The 19,064-nt window shown below is 38.9% G+C and overlaps 1 protein-coding gene and 1 pseudogene across 1 annotated transcript; one reads left to right on the forward strand and one right to left on the reverse strand.

Moving 5' to 3' along the window:
• Positions 1-13,590: 13,590 nt before the first annotated feature.
• Positions 13,591-13,708, reverse strand: LOC117214594 (annotated as a pseudogene).
• A 3,201-nt stretch (positions 13,709-16,909) lies between these two features.
• Positions 16,910-17,332, forward strand: LOC117214568 (the record flags this gene model as incomplete). Its single annotated transcript, XM_033460756.1, has 2 exons — positions 16,910-16,960; positions 17,285-17,332. Coding segments are annotated over 2 exons (99 nt in total), but the record flags the coding sequence as incomplete, so codon positions are not given.
• Positions 17,333-19,064: the final 1,732 nt, after the last annotated feature.

Raw genomic sequence — 19,064 nt, forward strand, 5'->3', positions numbered from 1 at the left:
TAAAATTTAGAAGCAGTAGAATTTCGAGCGTAAATTAGCAAGTTAAAGGCAATTATGAGTTTTTCCATTAATATACCATGGCAACACTATAATTTTAACAGGTTATGGACCCAGAATTCAACTATAGACCGTACGTGTGAATTTTTGGAAAGAATAAAGGAAGTTAATGGAACGGTAAGATGGCTCTATTTGGATATCAAGAAATCGAAAAGCTTTCATAGATTTCAAGATTCTAATTACGAATCGTGGAAGTTGCAAATCAAAAATTTGTAACCGTATGTTTTCGGAAATTAAAATATTATAAGCAATGGAAGCCTTAAAATTGAAATTAATAGAATAAACAGCAAGCTAAAACGAACGATGAATCAGGAAACTAGTAAAGACACTACATTCTTCGTGAAAGATAAAACATGTCGTAACGAAGAATTTCATTAGCGAGAGAGCCCTATTTTACGTAACCTTGTCACGTAATTTTTAGGGTTGGTTGGTGAAAATAAAATATAGTTGAGTCGTAACACAACAATTAACTTTGTTTTAATCAACCTTTATTGTGAATTCACCAATCACAATGTAACACGCACTGAATTAACATAAATCACAATTCATTCCAACCACGTTATGTAAGACTTAGTTACAACAATACATTAAGTACGCGACTTATAAGGGTAGAGACCGATATAGATATGTTGACTATTCTAAGGATACAGAATAAGTGAATTTTACTGACGATACTGTGTCTGAGGAAAGCTAGGGGTGGGTGTGTCTAAGGACACGGGACTATCGGATTTGTTGATGACAATTTTGGTTAAGGAAGTGAGGGCAGTAGACACCGTCTCCGATTGGATAATAAGACCAGGTTGGTGGACCAGGAAGGGTTTAGCCGCCCTCGCGAGAAAGTTGCTAACGGAACATACCAAATGTGAAGAAAACCAACTTTCTAAGCTAACACGTGGTAGACAATAAACGTAAAGGAAAATCTAAGACAGGAAATACTGGCTCGGTCCGAAGGACCTTAACTATGAAATGCCAAGGCCCCTGGTGGGCACTTAAGACTATTGAGGGTGCGCACCAAAGATATGCAGACATCTGGGTGCCATCCTGTCCGTGCTGTGTGGCCTGGTCTCTGATGTGAATTGACGTTACAACCTCAATGTAATTCGTTTTCAAACGACTTGTTGGAAATGCAACAAGCCAGGACTACGATTGTATAAACAAGTCTCTGCGAAAGTATACGAAACATAAGTATTCTCTGATTGCGTTGATTTTTAGCTATATTGTGAATATTTTGTGTATATTTTGAACAGCATTCCTCTGTATATGTAAGGGGTGGACTCGCTTGGTTTATTTCTTCTATTTCGTCTTAAACGTTTGCCCGCTACTGTATGCATACATATGCCTTATATCGCATTTTTGAATATTTAACGATTTAACGACGACAGTTAAATTTTCGTATGGGATTAGTTCAGTTATAGATCAATTAAAAATATATTCACCAACATATATTTGCTCGTACAACGTAATAAAGCATCTCGGGTCAAGCCGTTGTCGCAAAGGAACGTGCGATACAGCGAATTGTGAAGAGTCGTTAGTTGAGAGTCGAGTTGTGAGGAGTCGAGAGTTGAGTCGAGAGTTTTCGAGTTGTTATGAATTGAAAACTAGTAGTTATGAATTGTGAATTATCCATTTCATTATCTTAGTTATAGCACATTACTGTATTTAGTTCACGTTAAATAACCATCATTTCCTGTTTAATACATTGTAAATAGATCCATCTATCAATAAACTTAGTATATAAGATAGAAATCATTGGAAACCCTAATTTCTAATATTTCTGAATAAATAAAACCCTATAATAATAACAGTGCATCGCGGAATCACGTAACCGACAATAATAACAATTATATCTGAAATCTAGAACATCTACTACAAAAGTTAGCCGCTCAAATGGCAACTATTTTAAATCTCCTAATGGAACTGCTAACGCTACTCAAACTAAACAAAACATAACTCATATCATTGTATGGAACTACAACAGGCTGCACGTAAGATTGCCCGAGCTAAAAGATTACGCATCGAGGCACAAAACGGACATTCTTTTTCTTGTAGATACACACGAAACAAATAAGTCGTACTTCAAACTACCATATTGCACATACTGTGGCACTCCTCGCCCGAAATAGCACAGCTCACGGAGGAATTGATAATTTTATCAAAAATAATATAGACCACATACAGCTGAGGAGCTGAATGATTTTCTTAAAGTGTTTGAAAATAAATGTTTGATAACTTGAGATTTCAATACTAAACATCATTTCTGGGGTTGAGAGACAATAAACAACACAGGCATTAAAGTATACCAAAAGATCAGTCCTTTCGACTGGAAGACTCACATTCTGACTGTGAATAATAATAAAATACCCGATGTATTGGATATTGGCTGCCACGTGTCGCGGTCCACGTGAGCCGTAACGTGAGGCAGAAAAGGAATACGTCGAAACTCGCGAATAGCTCGAACCACAACTCTCGGCAAATGGAATTAAAAACAGAAAATTTGAAGGAAATAAAAGATACGACACGTACAAATATTCTAATATCACAATAAAACAACAATCTTAAAAGCATAAAATTATAATATCACTAAACCTAACCTAATAATATCGAAATTGAAATAAGGAACGATGAGACGTACAACGATGAAAATGCAATCTCAGATCAAAGATAGTACGACACATCATTAGCAGAAATTAAAATTGCAAGAAGAATGCAATAGCAAGGACTTCAAAAGATGAAAACTTCAAAACATTTCCACGAAAATCACATCAGTGAAGGAAAAAACCCAAACACTTTTGGAAGGACACCAGCAAAAATGAAGATTGCAGCGTCCGCAGAAATAATTACGTGTCGAAATTCCGCATATTCATGGATGAAACCGTCACATGACAATTATCCCATGATAGTTTTTAGTATAAACTTAGAGTTAGTCAGTTTTTCAGTTGAGAGGCAGTCAGTTTTCTTGCAGTTGAATAAGAAATAAAGAATGGGTCGAGAGTTAATATCAAATTTAGAAGAACAGTAATATTTGCGAAGCCGAGTTGTTGTTTTTATTCCAGTCTTTGAGTAACGTGAAGAAGTAAAATCGAGCATTTATTAATCATCAACGATTCATATAGTCAGTCTTCCAACAACTATACTAACTTAGTATGATATTCCAAGATTGCGATCGGCTATATATAAAATCGGAAATACATAATTACGATAATAAAGAATTTAGAAAAATACAGAACTAGGAATTAAAAAGGCACCACGAAAATGTTATCAAATTTTGAGACCTCTTTTGAACTTTATTTAAACACGATGTCAGTAAAACGACCTTCATTTATCCATATTATCACGATAATTATTTATCAATGCGCATTGTCATCGAAAAACACACACTAGAGTAAACAAATTGCGAACGTCGGCGGCTTCGACATTCAAAGCAGAATCTTGTTTATGCGCTTTTCAGCATTTGTAAATATCCTACGAACGTTATTCGCTTTTCTCTTTCACATAACGTTATTCTTTGTATTTCATAAATAGGTATGCAAAAGTTAAATTAACTACAATGCCACATCTGCTTGTTTATGATAAATAAATTTAAACATTGACTTCATACAATGGCCACTTAGGGGATCGCACAACGTAAGAGTCCCACAACGGTCAGATAACACCCACGGAAAAATAAAATGTCACTATTTTAAAATTTTGATAGTACGAATAATATTAACATGTTGGTGAGACTTTCTTGATTAAAATGACTGCAAAGACGCCATTATTCTCGTCTTACTAGTGATAATCAGATACACGCGAATCGTTCACATACAGGATGGAGCAACTGCTATTTCAATTCCAGCGCGAGTAATCCAGTATTGAGTATTGAGAAATGTTTAATATAATACTTTGGTTTTTTAAATGAAACTATGCACAGTATTTCTTTTACACAAGTATATGGATTCTTCGGAACATCCCATGTTAAAAAGTGTGAAGGTACAGTATTGAAAAAATCAGCAACTTCCGACTTCTATCAAATGAATTTTTGCTACATGTGGACTGCAGACCGGCCTGATAACTGAACCGGCTGGCACTCCTATGTTCTTTTTAACATTTCAGAATCGTAACAATTTAAAACCCAACAATATACAATAACATTAATGATCAGGACCATGCTGTGTGAGATATTTTATTAAATTACTATATGTATTCCTTTATAATAATGTAAGAATACTTCTCCTGACACAGCCCGTTTCATGTCTGTTCGTATCGCTTCCAAGTGGCAATGTTTAACAAGTGGCACTTACCACGCGAAAAAGACCCTTCCGTGCTTCTTATTCCAGCAGCGTAAGCAAATAATCGAACTAGTTCAAGATACTCGCGTTGATAGTATGTTCTGTATATATGGAAATGCCGAACTCGCGTGGTTTCACTTTGACGTCCGTCCACGTTGATGATTGCACGAAGAATATCCAAATACAGTAAATCGCAAGAATATTTTTATCTCACGAACTGCAGTAATTGAACGATTGATAATTATTTACATTGCAAATTTTCAGGTTTTTTTTGTAAGGAATGTATGTTGGAATTACACAGCTTTCAAACTTATATAACATTAATGCACTCCACGTGTACCAATTCCAACCGTGGCCGGTCAAATGACCGGTCTTTAAAGCAATTATATTTCCTAATATAGAATGAATATAATACCCAATTTGACAGTAAAAAATATAGTTTCTTTCATTCAGAAGGAAATAATATATATTTCATTTTCTTTCGTCGTACATTTTACAAATTATAGGCTACTCGATCACGCATCTTCCACATTTTCCATGCATTTTTTATATTTTGTTAGTCTCATTGTTTTTGACATATCTTATCTTGCATATTTTCTGTTCACGTGGACCGGTACTTGTATTTGTTACTAGTTCTGCTAGATCTCCTTTGCGTAGCTATTGCTCTTTTTCATATTCGGTGGTAAGTTTTTCTCTCAACTGAAGTGAGAATGCTAGCCTCGAAAGTTTTTCTTCCGCGGTTTCTTTATGTAAAATCCATGTATTTATCTGGGTCAAGTCTAAGATATTGAAAAATACTTGTAGAAGCCATCTCCGAGATTTGAATTTTACAGTGTATTTTCTGGCCATTTGACCGGTCATCCCTACACTGAATTTGATACTATTATATAATCTAATTGTCTCCGGTACATGAACATTATTTTTTTTGGTATTTCTACCAAGAATCAGTGTTATTTTATTTGATTTAGATTTGCAAATTGTCAGAGTACAATTGATTGACCAATATAATTTTGTTGAGAAGCGTGTCATATTGTGCTTTGTCTGTTCTGCCAAATTTAACAGCTCCTTTCTGTTTGTACGCATAGTTTCAAAAACCGTAATTTTTTGCTAACAGAATAGTCGCTATCGACATGCTTGTAAAGAAATTTTCCGCGGTTAAATTTCATCCACGCCCTGTATACTAATGTGCTACTAATTTTAGAGTGACAAACTCTCCAAACGGAACTGAAGGTTTTCTGCCTTCATCTTTTCCCAAATATGGAAAGCCGTCTATAATATATTTGCTATTTACATCGGATGGTAACTAGAGTTTGATACCAAATTTGTCATGTTTACTGGGCATTTGCTGAGTAAATTTACACCTTGCTTTTGTCAAAAACAATCGTTCATCAATAGTAATATATGATCCTGGTTTATAATATTTTTGACTGTGTTTATAGTTAATGATAATAGTTAATGTTTAATAGTTCGTGATTCTATTAGTACAGAACATGTTATTAAATATCGTCGATATTTCACATTTCACTGGTTCGTGATAGTTGTAAAAATTTTCACGATTCAATAATTCTATTGTGCGATCCCATTTGAGTCTCAGTTTAAAAGGCCCTGGTTTAGAGCATGTGAGAGATAGCTGTTGAGAATTGTGGATCTTAATTGCCGAAATATAACTAAAGGAACACTAAGATTACACTTAGAATTCATATTAAAATAATTTTAAACTTATTTAATAAGCGATTTCCAGGATCTTAGTCAATATACATTTTCACGCGTCTTAGCACTTTCTTTGTCTCATTATCTTCCATATCAGAGTGCCAACGGAACAGTTACATTCATGCGTTTTTCGAGACGCCGCGCACACACATCCTTCCGCACACTCATATTCACATACGTGTGTCACTACTACGCGGCCAATCTAGTCTAGCACACAAAATTATACATATCTCAATAATAGCCTACTCTTCTCCACCCAATCAGGCGAGTTAGTAAACGTAAACAAAACTATTATTCAATTATTATTATTTCAATTATAGCCCGCTTTCCTCACACACTTTAATTTAAGAACTGTTCTCAAGCAAGCAAGAATTCTGGTACTTTATTTTACTATAAACTGGATGATAATTATACCTGTATATACCAACATATACATGCACCAATATACCTGCTTATACCAATCTACAGTTGTAAATATGGTACAAATTATTTTCTCTTTCCTCGAATTATTTAAAAACGTCTGTTGGAATACAACGATATTACACACATAGGCACATATAATCTTATACAGACACCTACAAGGGCATTTGAGCAGGACACTTACACAGGTCATACTCACTACTATATAGAGAGTGGGATTCAAAATCTTTTAAGGGACCATGGATCACTACGTACAGTCAGTCTGAGAGTAACTGGCCAACTGTCAACAATCCATAAATTCTTTACCTGCACACTTTGTTAATTATACCATATCACTCACTTATATTTTAAATATATTTGGTTTTGTAATTCTGTTTAATAAATATCACCTATAATTATTTCAACATAAACATTGTGTCTTCCACAGATTATTTATCTTAACTTTAAGATTAAATTCTAACGACGTCATTAATCAAAAAAATGTTTTCACGTGCGTCATAAATATACGTATGTTCTCAATTCATACATATACATAAATGTACCATGTAGGTAGATGAAGTTGAGCAAAGTGCAATATTTATTGTCTAACAGCTAATAAGCTATTCCGTATACTTCCTTAAGGGGGGGGCGGTTAAGGTTTAAACATTTTTTTGCATTCTTTTTTATTTTTTAAATTGACTGTATAATATCTTAAGAACATTGTGTCAAAATTTTAAGTCGATTGGAGCAAAATTGACGAAGTTACGAGTATTTTTATACATGTCGGATTTTATTACCTACCCGACTCGAGCGTGCTATTATTACCTGGCGTTACAGGTTTTTCTCTATATATAATACCTAATTTTACCCCCCAGATCTATTTATAGAAATTTCGACTTAAGTACAAACCTCCTTACACCTATACTGTATATTTTGTCAGTGTACAGTATAAAATTTAGTGTAGGAATAAATATTCTATCGAGCAGACGTACACGTGCGTTCCTATTTTCGCATCATTTTGGCTCCGTTTTCATTAAGTTTTGTGTCAAATTATTACCAGTCCCGAGCAGTCGAGCTATGCGGACGTGAAAACTAGTGCCTCCGTAAACGCGACAACAGTGAAAGAGAAGGGACCGAACCAATCGACGATGGAAAACACCCAAAAGATACCAACAATAAGAATACTAAACAAAGGAGAAACATACGCTATAAACAGGGCAGTAGACCAACAGAGCCCAATTAAAACAACAAGTGAAGTACAGGACTGCTCAAATACAAAACAAATAGAAATAGAAATAATACAAGAAGACGACGTAAAGAGCAATACCAACAAGGATCTACCACAACATAACGAAAGCTGGAAGACTGTAACTCCCAGCAAAAAAAGAAAAATAAACACAAACACAAACGGTAGGAGGACCACAGAAACAGAAAGACAACAATGGCTACAAGAAATTCCCACACAAAACTCCTTCAGCTCACTGAAGAAGAGATGGACACAGACCCTACAGAAAAACCAAGAACACGCACTCCCAAGCCACCACCAATCTACATAGACGCAAAAATAATAGACCCCCTCATTGCAGGAAAAGAAATTTACACTATCAAACAGCTCAAACTGGACCAGGTAAAAGTACAAACTAATACCCCAGAAACCTACAGGAAAGTGACAAAAGCGCTAAAGGAAAAAAACGCTGGGTATCATACTTACCAACACAAATCCGACAAGAGCTACAAAGCAGTAATCAGAGGTCTACACCCTAAAACAAATACAAACAAAATATGCGAGGAATTGGCCAAGATCGGACACCAGGTAAGAACGATCAACAATATAACCAGATTTGATACTAAACAACCACTACCGTTATTTGTAATAGAGCTAGGACCAAAAAGTAACAACAAAGAAATATTTGAAATTAAAAAAATCTTAAACACAATAATCACAGTCGAGCCTCCCAGACATAAAAAAGACATACCACAATGCATGCGGTGTAAACAATATGGACACACAAAAAACTACTGCAACAGAAACCTAACAGTGAACTGCCCACACACGGGAAAAATAAATGACGTAAAATGTCACGATTGCGGTGGAAATCCACCCAGCCAGCTACAAAGGTTGCGTAGTCAGAAAACAACTACAAAGCAAACTTTTCCCGCCGATTCGAAACAGGACACACAACAATTTCCACACGCAACAGGACAACACAGAATCTATGTCAACACCAAATACACAGCATGTAATGAACAATAACCACAGTAACACCAACACCGTTAGAAGCCGAAGCTAAGCGCAAGTAGTCAACCGGTCGTTACCCTTAGACAATCAAGAACAGGACAACCACAGCAACGACACTACAGAAATCAAAGAGTTAATAAAACATTCCATAAAAAGCACCGAAATACTTATAAAAATGATAAGCGAACAAAACGAACTCCTCAGACAGCAAACACAACAAATAACAGTCATGCTACAATTGCTTACTAACATGATGAGCAAAAAATAAAAATAGACACGCTTAAAATAGCAGCCTGGAACTCTAACGGCCTACGAGAAAGGGCCCTAGAAACTAAAACATTCCTGTATAGCAATAACATCGATATACTACTCGTTTCAGAAACACGCCTCACAATAAAAAGCTATATAAAAATACCGCACTACACCATATACGACACCAAGCATCCCTCAGAGAAAGCACACGGAGGGACGGCAGTAGTAATAAAAAACGACATTAAACATCACCTACACAGCCAGGTCAGTAAGGAACATATACAAGCAACCACCGTTACTGTACAGACTAGCAGCAACCAACTGCAGTTGTCAGCAGTATACGTACAGCCGCGACACAAAATTACATCGCAAATGTGAGAAGAGTACTTTCGACACTTAGGTGACAAGTACATTGCAGCTGGAGACTATAACTCAAAGCACACACTATGGGGATCAAGAATCACCACACCTCGAGGCAGAACCTTGGAAAAGTACATTAGAAATAATAACCTCAATATATTATCCACAGGAAGACCGACATACTGGCCGACAGACCTGAGCAAAATACCTGACCTACTAGATTTTGCAGTTACGAAGGGACTAAACGCAAATAAACTAAACATAGCACCCAGCCTCGAGCTTACCTCCGACCATACGCCCATAGTAATTACATACAGAAAAAAACCAATGCTCTACAGCAGCACAGAGACGCTATGCAATAAAACCACTAAATGGTAAATATTCAAAGAAATAATTGAGGGCAAAATCAGCTGCAACACCCCACTGAAAACACCTGAACACATCGATCAAGCAGTAACAACATTCACAGAAACTATCCAAGAAACAGCAAGGGCAACCACTATACCTGAAACAACCAACAGAAAAACAAAAACAGTTCCACTAGACATCCTCGAAAAAATTAAAGAAAAAAGAAAAGCGAAAGCAAAATGGCAAAAACACAGAACAAAAGAAAACAAAAAACACCTAAAAAATTCGCAAAAGAAATATTAAACAAAATAAAAGAGCATAACAACAATGAGTTCACAAAGTTTATCGAGTCACTATCTGCTTACGAGAACTACAACTACTCCCTATGGAAAGCCACAAAAAAAAATAAAGAAGACAATAAAAATGGTACCAGCAATCAGAAGAGCAGATAATACATGGGCAAGAAGCAACGAAGAGCAAGCTGAAGAATTCTCCAACCACCTATGCAACACATTCACCGCACATAACATCAACAACAGCAACCACAATAGTCATACGGACGAGGATGCGCTAATTACTAGTACACCAACTGACAATCACTACACCATACCCAAAGCAACAGCACAAGAAATCAGAAACATAATTGAGAAAACAAAAAATAATAAAGCACCAGGAATCGACCTAATTAACGGCAAAATCTTGAAAAACCTTCTGCCAAAAGCGATAAGACAAATCACAATAATAGTTAACGCAATACTAAGAATACAATACTTTCCAAAAACTTGGAAACTGGCACAAATCATAATGATACCCAAACCAGGCAAGGACCCACACGAAACCAATTCCTACCGACCAATCTCACTACTTCCGGTGTTCTCTAAGATACTAGAGAAAATAATCTACGACCGGATAAAACCAATAATAGAGAAGAACCATATAATACCGGATCACCAATTCGGATTCAGAAACAAACACTCCACAATAGAACAAACGCACAGACTCGTCAATGAAATCCTACAGGCGCTGGAAACAAAGCAATACTGTACAGCCCTCTTTATGGACATAGAGAAAGCATTTGACAAAATAAACCACGAAAGCCTACTACAATCAATCAGGAAACAGTTCCCGGGGCAGATATACCAACTAATCAAATCATACCTAAGCAGCAGGAGCTTCATAGTAAAAATCAAAAACACACACTCGGAAGCTAAAGAAATCAAGGCAGGAGTTCCGCAAGGAAGCGTCCTAGGACCAACTTTATACACATTATACACGGCCAACATACCAACAACTAACAACAGCAAAATACTGACATTCGCGGATGACACAGCTGTACTAGTCAGGCACACTAACTCTGCAACAGCAGTTACATTATTACAAGAACATATCACAAAAATAGAAAAGTGGCTTCAAGCAAAACAAATTAAAGCAAACCCCGATAAATGCAAACACATTACATTCACACTGCGAAAACAGAAACCATCAAACATTGTACTAAACGGCACACGGATAATACAAACAAGGCAGGTCAAATAGCTAGGACTCCACTTAGTTACACGACTCACATGGAAACAACATATTAAAGCAACAATAGACAAAATACAGATGGCAAGGAGACAAATGTACTGGCTAGCAAGTCGAAAATCCAAACCAAGCATAGAGAACAAACTAAAAATATATAAAATGGTCATAAAACCAATCTGGATGTACGGAATAGCACTATGGGGAACAGCAGCAATGAGCCATATAACCAAAATAGAGGCAACGCAATCGAAAATACTCAGAACAATAGTAAACGCGCCATGGTACATCAGGAACGAGGACATTCGAAAAGACCTGGGAATACCAACGGTCAAGGAGGAGATTAACAAAAGTGCAAGAAGACACGGAGAAAGAATAGCAACGCACCCAAACCGGCTGGCAGCGGAAACGGTCCACACATCAAGCATAAAAAGAAGATTAAAAAGGAAACACCCAACAGATCTCACAAAGGACATAACCTAACAAACACGATGATGGTACCCCGCTGGGGGTAGCCACCCACATGTTATATTAGCACACCGCTATAATATTTTAGCAAATGTCCTACTGGACAAATTGTAAAATGTAAATAAATAAAAAAAAATTATTACTAAAATGCCTAAAAAAATTACAAGATTTGATAGACAATCAACTGTATCGAGATTATATCGATCTAGAAAAATTGTACCTCCGCATATACGTAAAAGCGAAGGCATTTCAATAAGTAACGCGTCACCTAAAAAAATAAAAGTGACCGTTAAAGATCAAGTTACGAAGGATCTTGAAAAACATCATAGGATAATTGATTTTTTATTAGTCTTTTCAACTCTTTTCATGTGTGAAATGTGATGGAAAAGTAAATTTTCATTCGACTAAGAAAGAAGGCCTTGGATTTAACATCAAAGTGTCGTGCGAATGCTGTAAACAGATTACAAATGTTCCGTCTAGTGCAAGAATAAACTCTGGTACTTTCGATTTGTTTGTTTTTATCGGTTTGTTTTCGTGATGAGGATGTTAGATTTTGAATTAGTTGGCTGTGAAAAGTTCTGCGGCTTGATGGATTTGTCTAGTAGGTTTTTATCAAAATCGACGTACAATGATTACGTGAAAGAAATGTGCTCGACTGTAAGAGAAGTAGCGAATCGATTTTTTTAATCTGCTATAAAAGAAGAAAAAACAGTAACAGCCGAAGAGCTATCATGGATGATAGCAACATCCTTTATGGACCTGGCATTGCTGATTCAGTGTGAGGTAAGCCGATAAAATTCGCTTATGAACGTTTTATATCAAATTTTTTAGTGTTCAATACTTTAAAGCGTTTTCCCTACAACTCACGTTCAAAGTCGGTGCCCCTGATAACTGCAAAACTACTGAATCCATACTTTTGGAATTTTGAACACTATTTTTTTACATAATTTGCGAGGTAACGCCGCAGAGTTTTTCAAACTTGTTAATTATTTTTATTTTACAATAACAAATTAGCCGCAAATTTTCGCACAAAATCGCGTTTTTCCCTTCAAAGGGTTCCAAAAGTGAAAAATTGAAATTTCGTAAAACCCCTCACAGCGTTACCTGGGGAAAACTGCTATCTAACGAATGAACTTTGACTTTTTGATTTCAGATGATCCAGCACCAAGTTATGAGGGGCACCGCAATTATACTTTTTTCCGAGACACGTCCGAATAATTGCTGCCATTGCCGTATTTTTTAATATTTGTCCGTGAAAATTTTATACAATATTCTTCGAATGTCATACTTTAATGTACTATTGGTTTTACAAAAGAGATTTTTAACTGTGTCGTCACAAAAAATTCACAAAAATATACCTTTTTTGTACGGATTAACCTTACCCCCCCCCCCTCTTAAAGTGTCCATTGTAGAGATTTGAAAACCGATGCCGGTGTGACATCAATCTCATCTCAACCATGAGATAGCGACCCCGAGCTTTGGACTCCTTTGGACACATCACCACCTTATCATCATAGCTTACACAGAAGCTATGACACACCTTATAGTCCACATCATAGATAAGACATCGATCGCCGACCTTCGGACACTTCTCCACACCATAACCTACACCTTTTTTTATTTTTTTTATATTTTACGTGGAGGAAATCCGCACGGACGCCAGGCCGCTTCTGGGGAAAGCGGAGTGGTAGTGTCGGACTCCAACCGACTAAAACTTCTTCCACGATAACCGTCCCGGCTGCGTTCGAGAGAGGCCCGGGTACCGCTGTGAGCGTCGCAACGGGGCCTCCCTCGCGCGCCTAATACCACCGCTGATGGGGCGGTGTGTGACCATTGTCACACCGCGCCTCGCCGGAGCCACCGTGCCAGGCAGCCCGGTTTCCCCTATCGGACTGCTTGGCGGCCCCGAGGCGCTGAGCCGCCAAGCGCCCAAAGCCCGAACCCCGTGGGGGGGGGGGCAGAGCTCTTCGCCAACGCCACACGGAGTCCCAGGCGATCACCCATCCAAGTACTATCCGTGCCCGGCGCTGCTTAACTTTCGTGATCTGACGGGAACGAGTGCACTCAGCGCGGCCAGGGCGTTGTCACCATAACCTACACCTAGCCCCTCAACATCCTAAAACCAAAACGTATATAAACCGAGACTTCACCCAGCTCGGGCAGTTCTTGTTCTTCTTCTAGTTGCTGTACTCATGCAACCCCTTTTCTCCGGTTCGGTATTATTTTGTAAGTGTTAACATTTATAATAAAGTTTTATAAAGGAAAATTAGTAGTTGGGTTGCGACTCAGCCTTCTTACTACAATCCAAGTACCAACTTTACGTCAGTTCGCTGTGGAGTGCCGAAGCGTGCAGACGTGACTCTAGTGCCCAGCGTAGTCCGAAAACAACACGTGTCGCCCAACCGTCGAAAGTGAACACAGCTAAGTGTCCCTTACCCTTTAGGGAAAAGAAAATCCCACGCACCTAATCCCAACCCGAATACTAGCCTCACAGCCTCACGACTAGTTGTTCATTCCGAATTAACTAGCTCGATGATGGCCCAACAACCGCGACCAGGCTCTCCGGAGCAGACTCGCAGCTACCCCGTGCTGACCCCCCCCCGTGGCAGAAGTGTAGCAGAACTCTCCGCACTAACGACGCTAATACTACAAAGAAAAGGAAAATAGAAACAGCAACGCAAATAAACACACACAACAGATTCGCCGTATTGGAATCTTCAAACGACGCCATGGAAATCGTAGAACCGCCACCAAACCAACACTCACAGAGAATCCCCCCTCCCCCACCAATATTTGTGGACGACGTCATTGACATACAGACAATGACCAGGTCCCTAGAGAGAGATATCAGCAAGGAGGAATATAACCTTAAGATAAGCAACAATAGAGTAAAAATACTGCCGACGAACCCAGAAGCTTACAGAAAACTCACCAAGACACTCAGGACCCTGAACGCCAACTTCCACACCTACCAACTCAAACAGGAAAGGCCTTTCCGTGTGGTCCTACGAAACATACACCACTCAGCAGACATAGACGAACTCAAATACGAACTCTCAAAACTCGGCCACGAAGTCATCAACGTAAGTAATATAAGGCATAGAGTCTCGAAAGACCCGTTATCCTTATTCTTCCTAGACATTAAACAAAAGCCGAACAATAAGGAAATCTACAACATCAGTCGCCTAATGAACGCGATAGTGAAGATCGAACCACCGCTCGTGAAAAAAGAAATAGTGCAATGCAAAAGGTGCCAAAGGTACGGTCATACGCAGAAATACTGCAACCATACTTTCCGCTGCGTTAAATGCGCAGGCACTCACTCCACTGACCAGTGCGCCAAATCACCGGAAACTCCAGCGAAATGCATCCACTGCCAAGGGGACCACCCTGCCAACTACAAAGGCTGCCCAGCATATAAAACACTATACACGAACAGGTACCCTAAGCTCAGAGCAAAAGAGGTATCCAACCAAACACCTAGCCCGCCGAAATTCACGACTACCCCAACCCCCTCAACCAACCAAACACCCAGTCCTACCAAATTCATCTCCACCTCAACCTCCTATGCCCAAGCAGTACAAGGCATCCAAAATAACCCGAACAGCCAAAGGATCCTTCCCCAAAACAGTGTCCCCAACCCACCTAACACAGACAACTCCTCAAGGCTTGAAAAGCTAATAGAGAAACAATCAGAGCAAATAAATCACTTGCTATCGCTACTAACACTCATCGTGGAAAAATTAGCACGCCCCGACTCAAAATAAAACCAAGGCGCATAGCACTCTGGAACGCCAACGGTCTAGCGCAACACAAACTTGAACTAGAACTCTTCTTAAAACACCAGCAAATCGATGTAATGCTCGTATCGGAAAACCACTTCACCGACAAGAGCTACCTGAAAATAAATGGTTACAAATTCTACCATACCCAACACCCCAGCGGAAAGGCCCACGGTGGCACCGGAATAATAATCAAAGCAAGTATTAAGCACTACGAACTTCCATCATTCCAGAAAGACTACCTACAAGCAACAAACGTAGCAATAGAAGACTGTCATGGCTCAATCACCACCTCAGCAGTATACTGCCCTCCCAGACACTCCATCGCCAAAGAAGACTTTGATAACTTCCTGGACACCCTGGGCAATAGATTCATAGTTGGAGGAGACTATAACGCCAAGCACATCCAATGGGGCAGCAGACTGGTTACAGCAAGAGGCAAAAACCTCTTAAACAGCATAATAAACAACAACCTCAACTACCTCACCACATACGAACCCACATACTGGCCCACTGACACCAACAAAATACCCGACCTTCTCGACTTCTTCATAACTAAAAATATCCCTTCAAGACACGTCCAGATCAACTCCTCGGCTGATCTCTCCTCTGATCATTCTCCCGTGATAGCAACAGTCAGTTCAACAATCATCGAGAATACACCTAACGGCTCCATTCACAACCAACACACCAACTGGCAGCTCTTCAGAGAAGTCTTTACACACTCAACCTCAGCCTTCACCCCACTAAAAACAAAGGAAGATATCGAAGCAGCCACGGAATACTTAAACACGAGCATAATAAACGCAATCCGCCTCTCCACACCGACAAAGCCATCTAACAGCAAACAAGAATATCCCCAATACATACTAAAAAAAATAGCAGAAAAACGTAGACTAAGAAGAGTATGGCAGACCCATAGAACACCGGAGGACAGACGCAAACTTAACAACGCAACTAGGAAGCTATCCAGAACCTTAAAAATCTATAAAAACGACTGCTTCCATAAATACCTCGCCAGCTTATCCCCCACAGCCGACGCCAACTACTCACTATGGAAGGCCTCCAGGAAACTCACACGCCCCCCACAAATAATCCCACCTATCTGCCGTCCGCAAGGTGGATGGGCGCGAAGCCCTACAGAAAAAGCCGACCTGTTTGCTAAACACTTGTCAAAAGTATTCAAACCCCATTCCCCCAAAGCCGCCGCGGACGTTACCGAATACCTGCACACCCCCTTCCAAATGTCCCCTCCTATCGAACCCTTCTCCTCTGCAGAGACTATAGAAACAATCAGTCGCCTAAACCCCAAGAAAGCAGCAGGACACGACCTAATAAGCAATAAAGCAATCAAGGAACTTCCCACAAAAGGGATAGCACTCATCACATCGATTTTTAATGCTATTCTTCACCTGGAACACTATCCTAAGGCCTGGAAAATCTCATTGATTACCCTCATCCCTAAACCCGGTAAACCGATATACGAAACCAGCTCCTATCGCCCAATCAGTCTTTTACCTACCCTGTCCAAACTATTCGAGAAGATGCTCACGAACCGACTCCTTCCAAACCTAGAGAACTTGAAAACACTCCCAGATCACCAATTCGGCTTCCGAAAACATCATTCTACAGTAGAGCAAATCCACCGCTTAACTCATACGATCAGCCAAACACTTGAAAAGAAAAAATATTGCTCAGCGGTTTTCCTAGACATCCAACAGGCATTCGACAAAGTATGGCATGAAGGGCTACTATACAAGATTAAAAAGATCCTACCTCACCCCTACTACTCCATCCTAAAATCTTACCTAACCAATAGACAATTCATGGTTAAATGCCTAGACGCCACTTCCGCAACATTCCCAATAGAAGACGGCATACCCCAAGGTAGTGTCCTCGGACCCCTACTGTACTCCATCTACACTGCCGACCTACCTATATCAAACGATATAACAATAGCGACATTTGCAGACGACACAGCGCTATTAGCTACCCACGCAGACCCGGTAATAGCCTCATCCACTCTCCAGCGAAGTCTCGACTCCATGGAAAAGTGGTTTCACAAATGAGGCTTCAAAGTCAACGAAAAGAAATCCTCACATGTAACCTTCACGCTCCGAAAACAAACCTGCCCCCAGGTCACCATCAACAATGCAACAATCCCTAGCAGGGACACAGTCCGATACCTGGGCACGACCCTGGACAGGAGACTAACGTGGAAGACACACATCTCAGATAAAACGAAGCAACTAAAGGACAAACTAAAAAAACTCTATTGGCTCACGGGCCGACGCTCCAAACTAAACATAGAGAATAAAATTACCCTCTACAAGACCGTAATAAAACCTGTTTGGACCTACGGAATCCAACTATGGGGAACAGCAAGTAACTCCAACATTGAAATACTCCAACGCTTTCAATCGAAAACGCTAAGATCCCTAATTGACGCACCTTGGTATGTAACCAATGAAACAATACACCGCGACCTCAAGATACCCACCGTCAAAGAGGAAATAGCAAAATATAGCGACAGATATAGCAAAAGAATTAACAAACACCGAAACCCCCTAATCACTGGACTACTCGATACGACGGACCAGATTCGCAGGCTGAAGAGGCACTACCCGCTAGACCTAAACGTTAGATTCATTTAATTATCCAAATTAAGCATTTGCACTTACTTATAATACTTATAAATTATACCTATCTATAATAAGTATTAACTTATTGTAAATAAACAGCCATGTCACTGCGCCACGCCAGAAAAATTACTGAAAATTCTCAACGCGAGAATTGATTGTAATTTCAACAAATAAATAAAAAAAAAAAAAAAAAAACTTTACGTGACACCGGCACATACGCTGGCACAGGCTTTCGGCGGAGTTTACTATAGTAGGGAAGGTTGTTCTTCACGAATATGGCGGCTATTAAGCGAGTCTACCCCTTATATGTGTAGAAAAAAGTTATTCGAAATGTTGAGTTTTCCAACATATCTAAAAATCATCAAAAGCGGTGTCTAGTCAGCCTTTTACAATTTAACAAAAAGATTAAAAAATGCTTTTATCCAGTAAATAACTTTTGTATTCTGCTTTATCATTTACAGACTACATAGTAATTATGTTACAAAATTATAAATGCTTATGCCAATTTATACTTGCAAATATGACATAAATTATTCTCCTTTGTAAATCATCCTACATTCTTCTTCCTGTATTAACGTCAGACAATGTATATTACTCATGACTTAGAAGTTTAATATGGTGTATATGGCGGGTTACGGTTAGAATTTTGAGCGCGTAAAAACTCTTCACGTGAATTAGCCATTGTTTTACAAAGCCGAGATTATATTTACACGTATATACAAGACTACCACAAAGTTTAACAAATAATAAGTCTAATGAATAGTAAGTTTAACGAATAATAAAGTTAGTAAATAATAAGTCAAACGAATAATAAGTTTAATAAATAGTAAGTTTAATGAATAGTATGTGTTACGTCGCGTAACCCTCTACCTAGCCCAGGCCACACACCGCGGGCAGTATGGCAACCAGATGTCTTCGGATACTCACTGCGTATCCTCACTAGTCTCAAGAATCTTCCATAAATCTCAGGAATTTCCTAGTAGAGATCCTTCAAACCAAACAAACGTCTATTTCCGAA

Source organism: Bombus bifarius, unplaced genomic scaffold (assembly GCF_011952205.1).
Source record: "Bombus bifarius isolate JDL3187 unplaced genomic scaffold, Bbif_JDL3187 scf7180000009201, whole genome shotgun sequence".
NCBI lineage: Eukaryota > Metazoa > Arthropoda > Insecta > Hymenoptera > Apidae > Bombus > Bombus bifarius.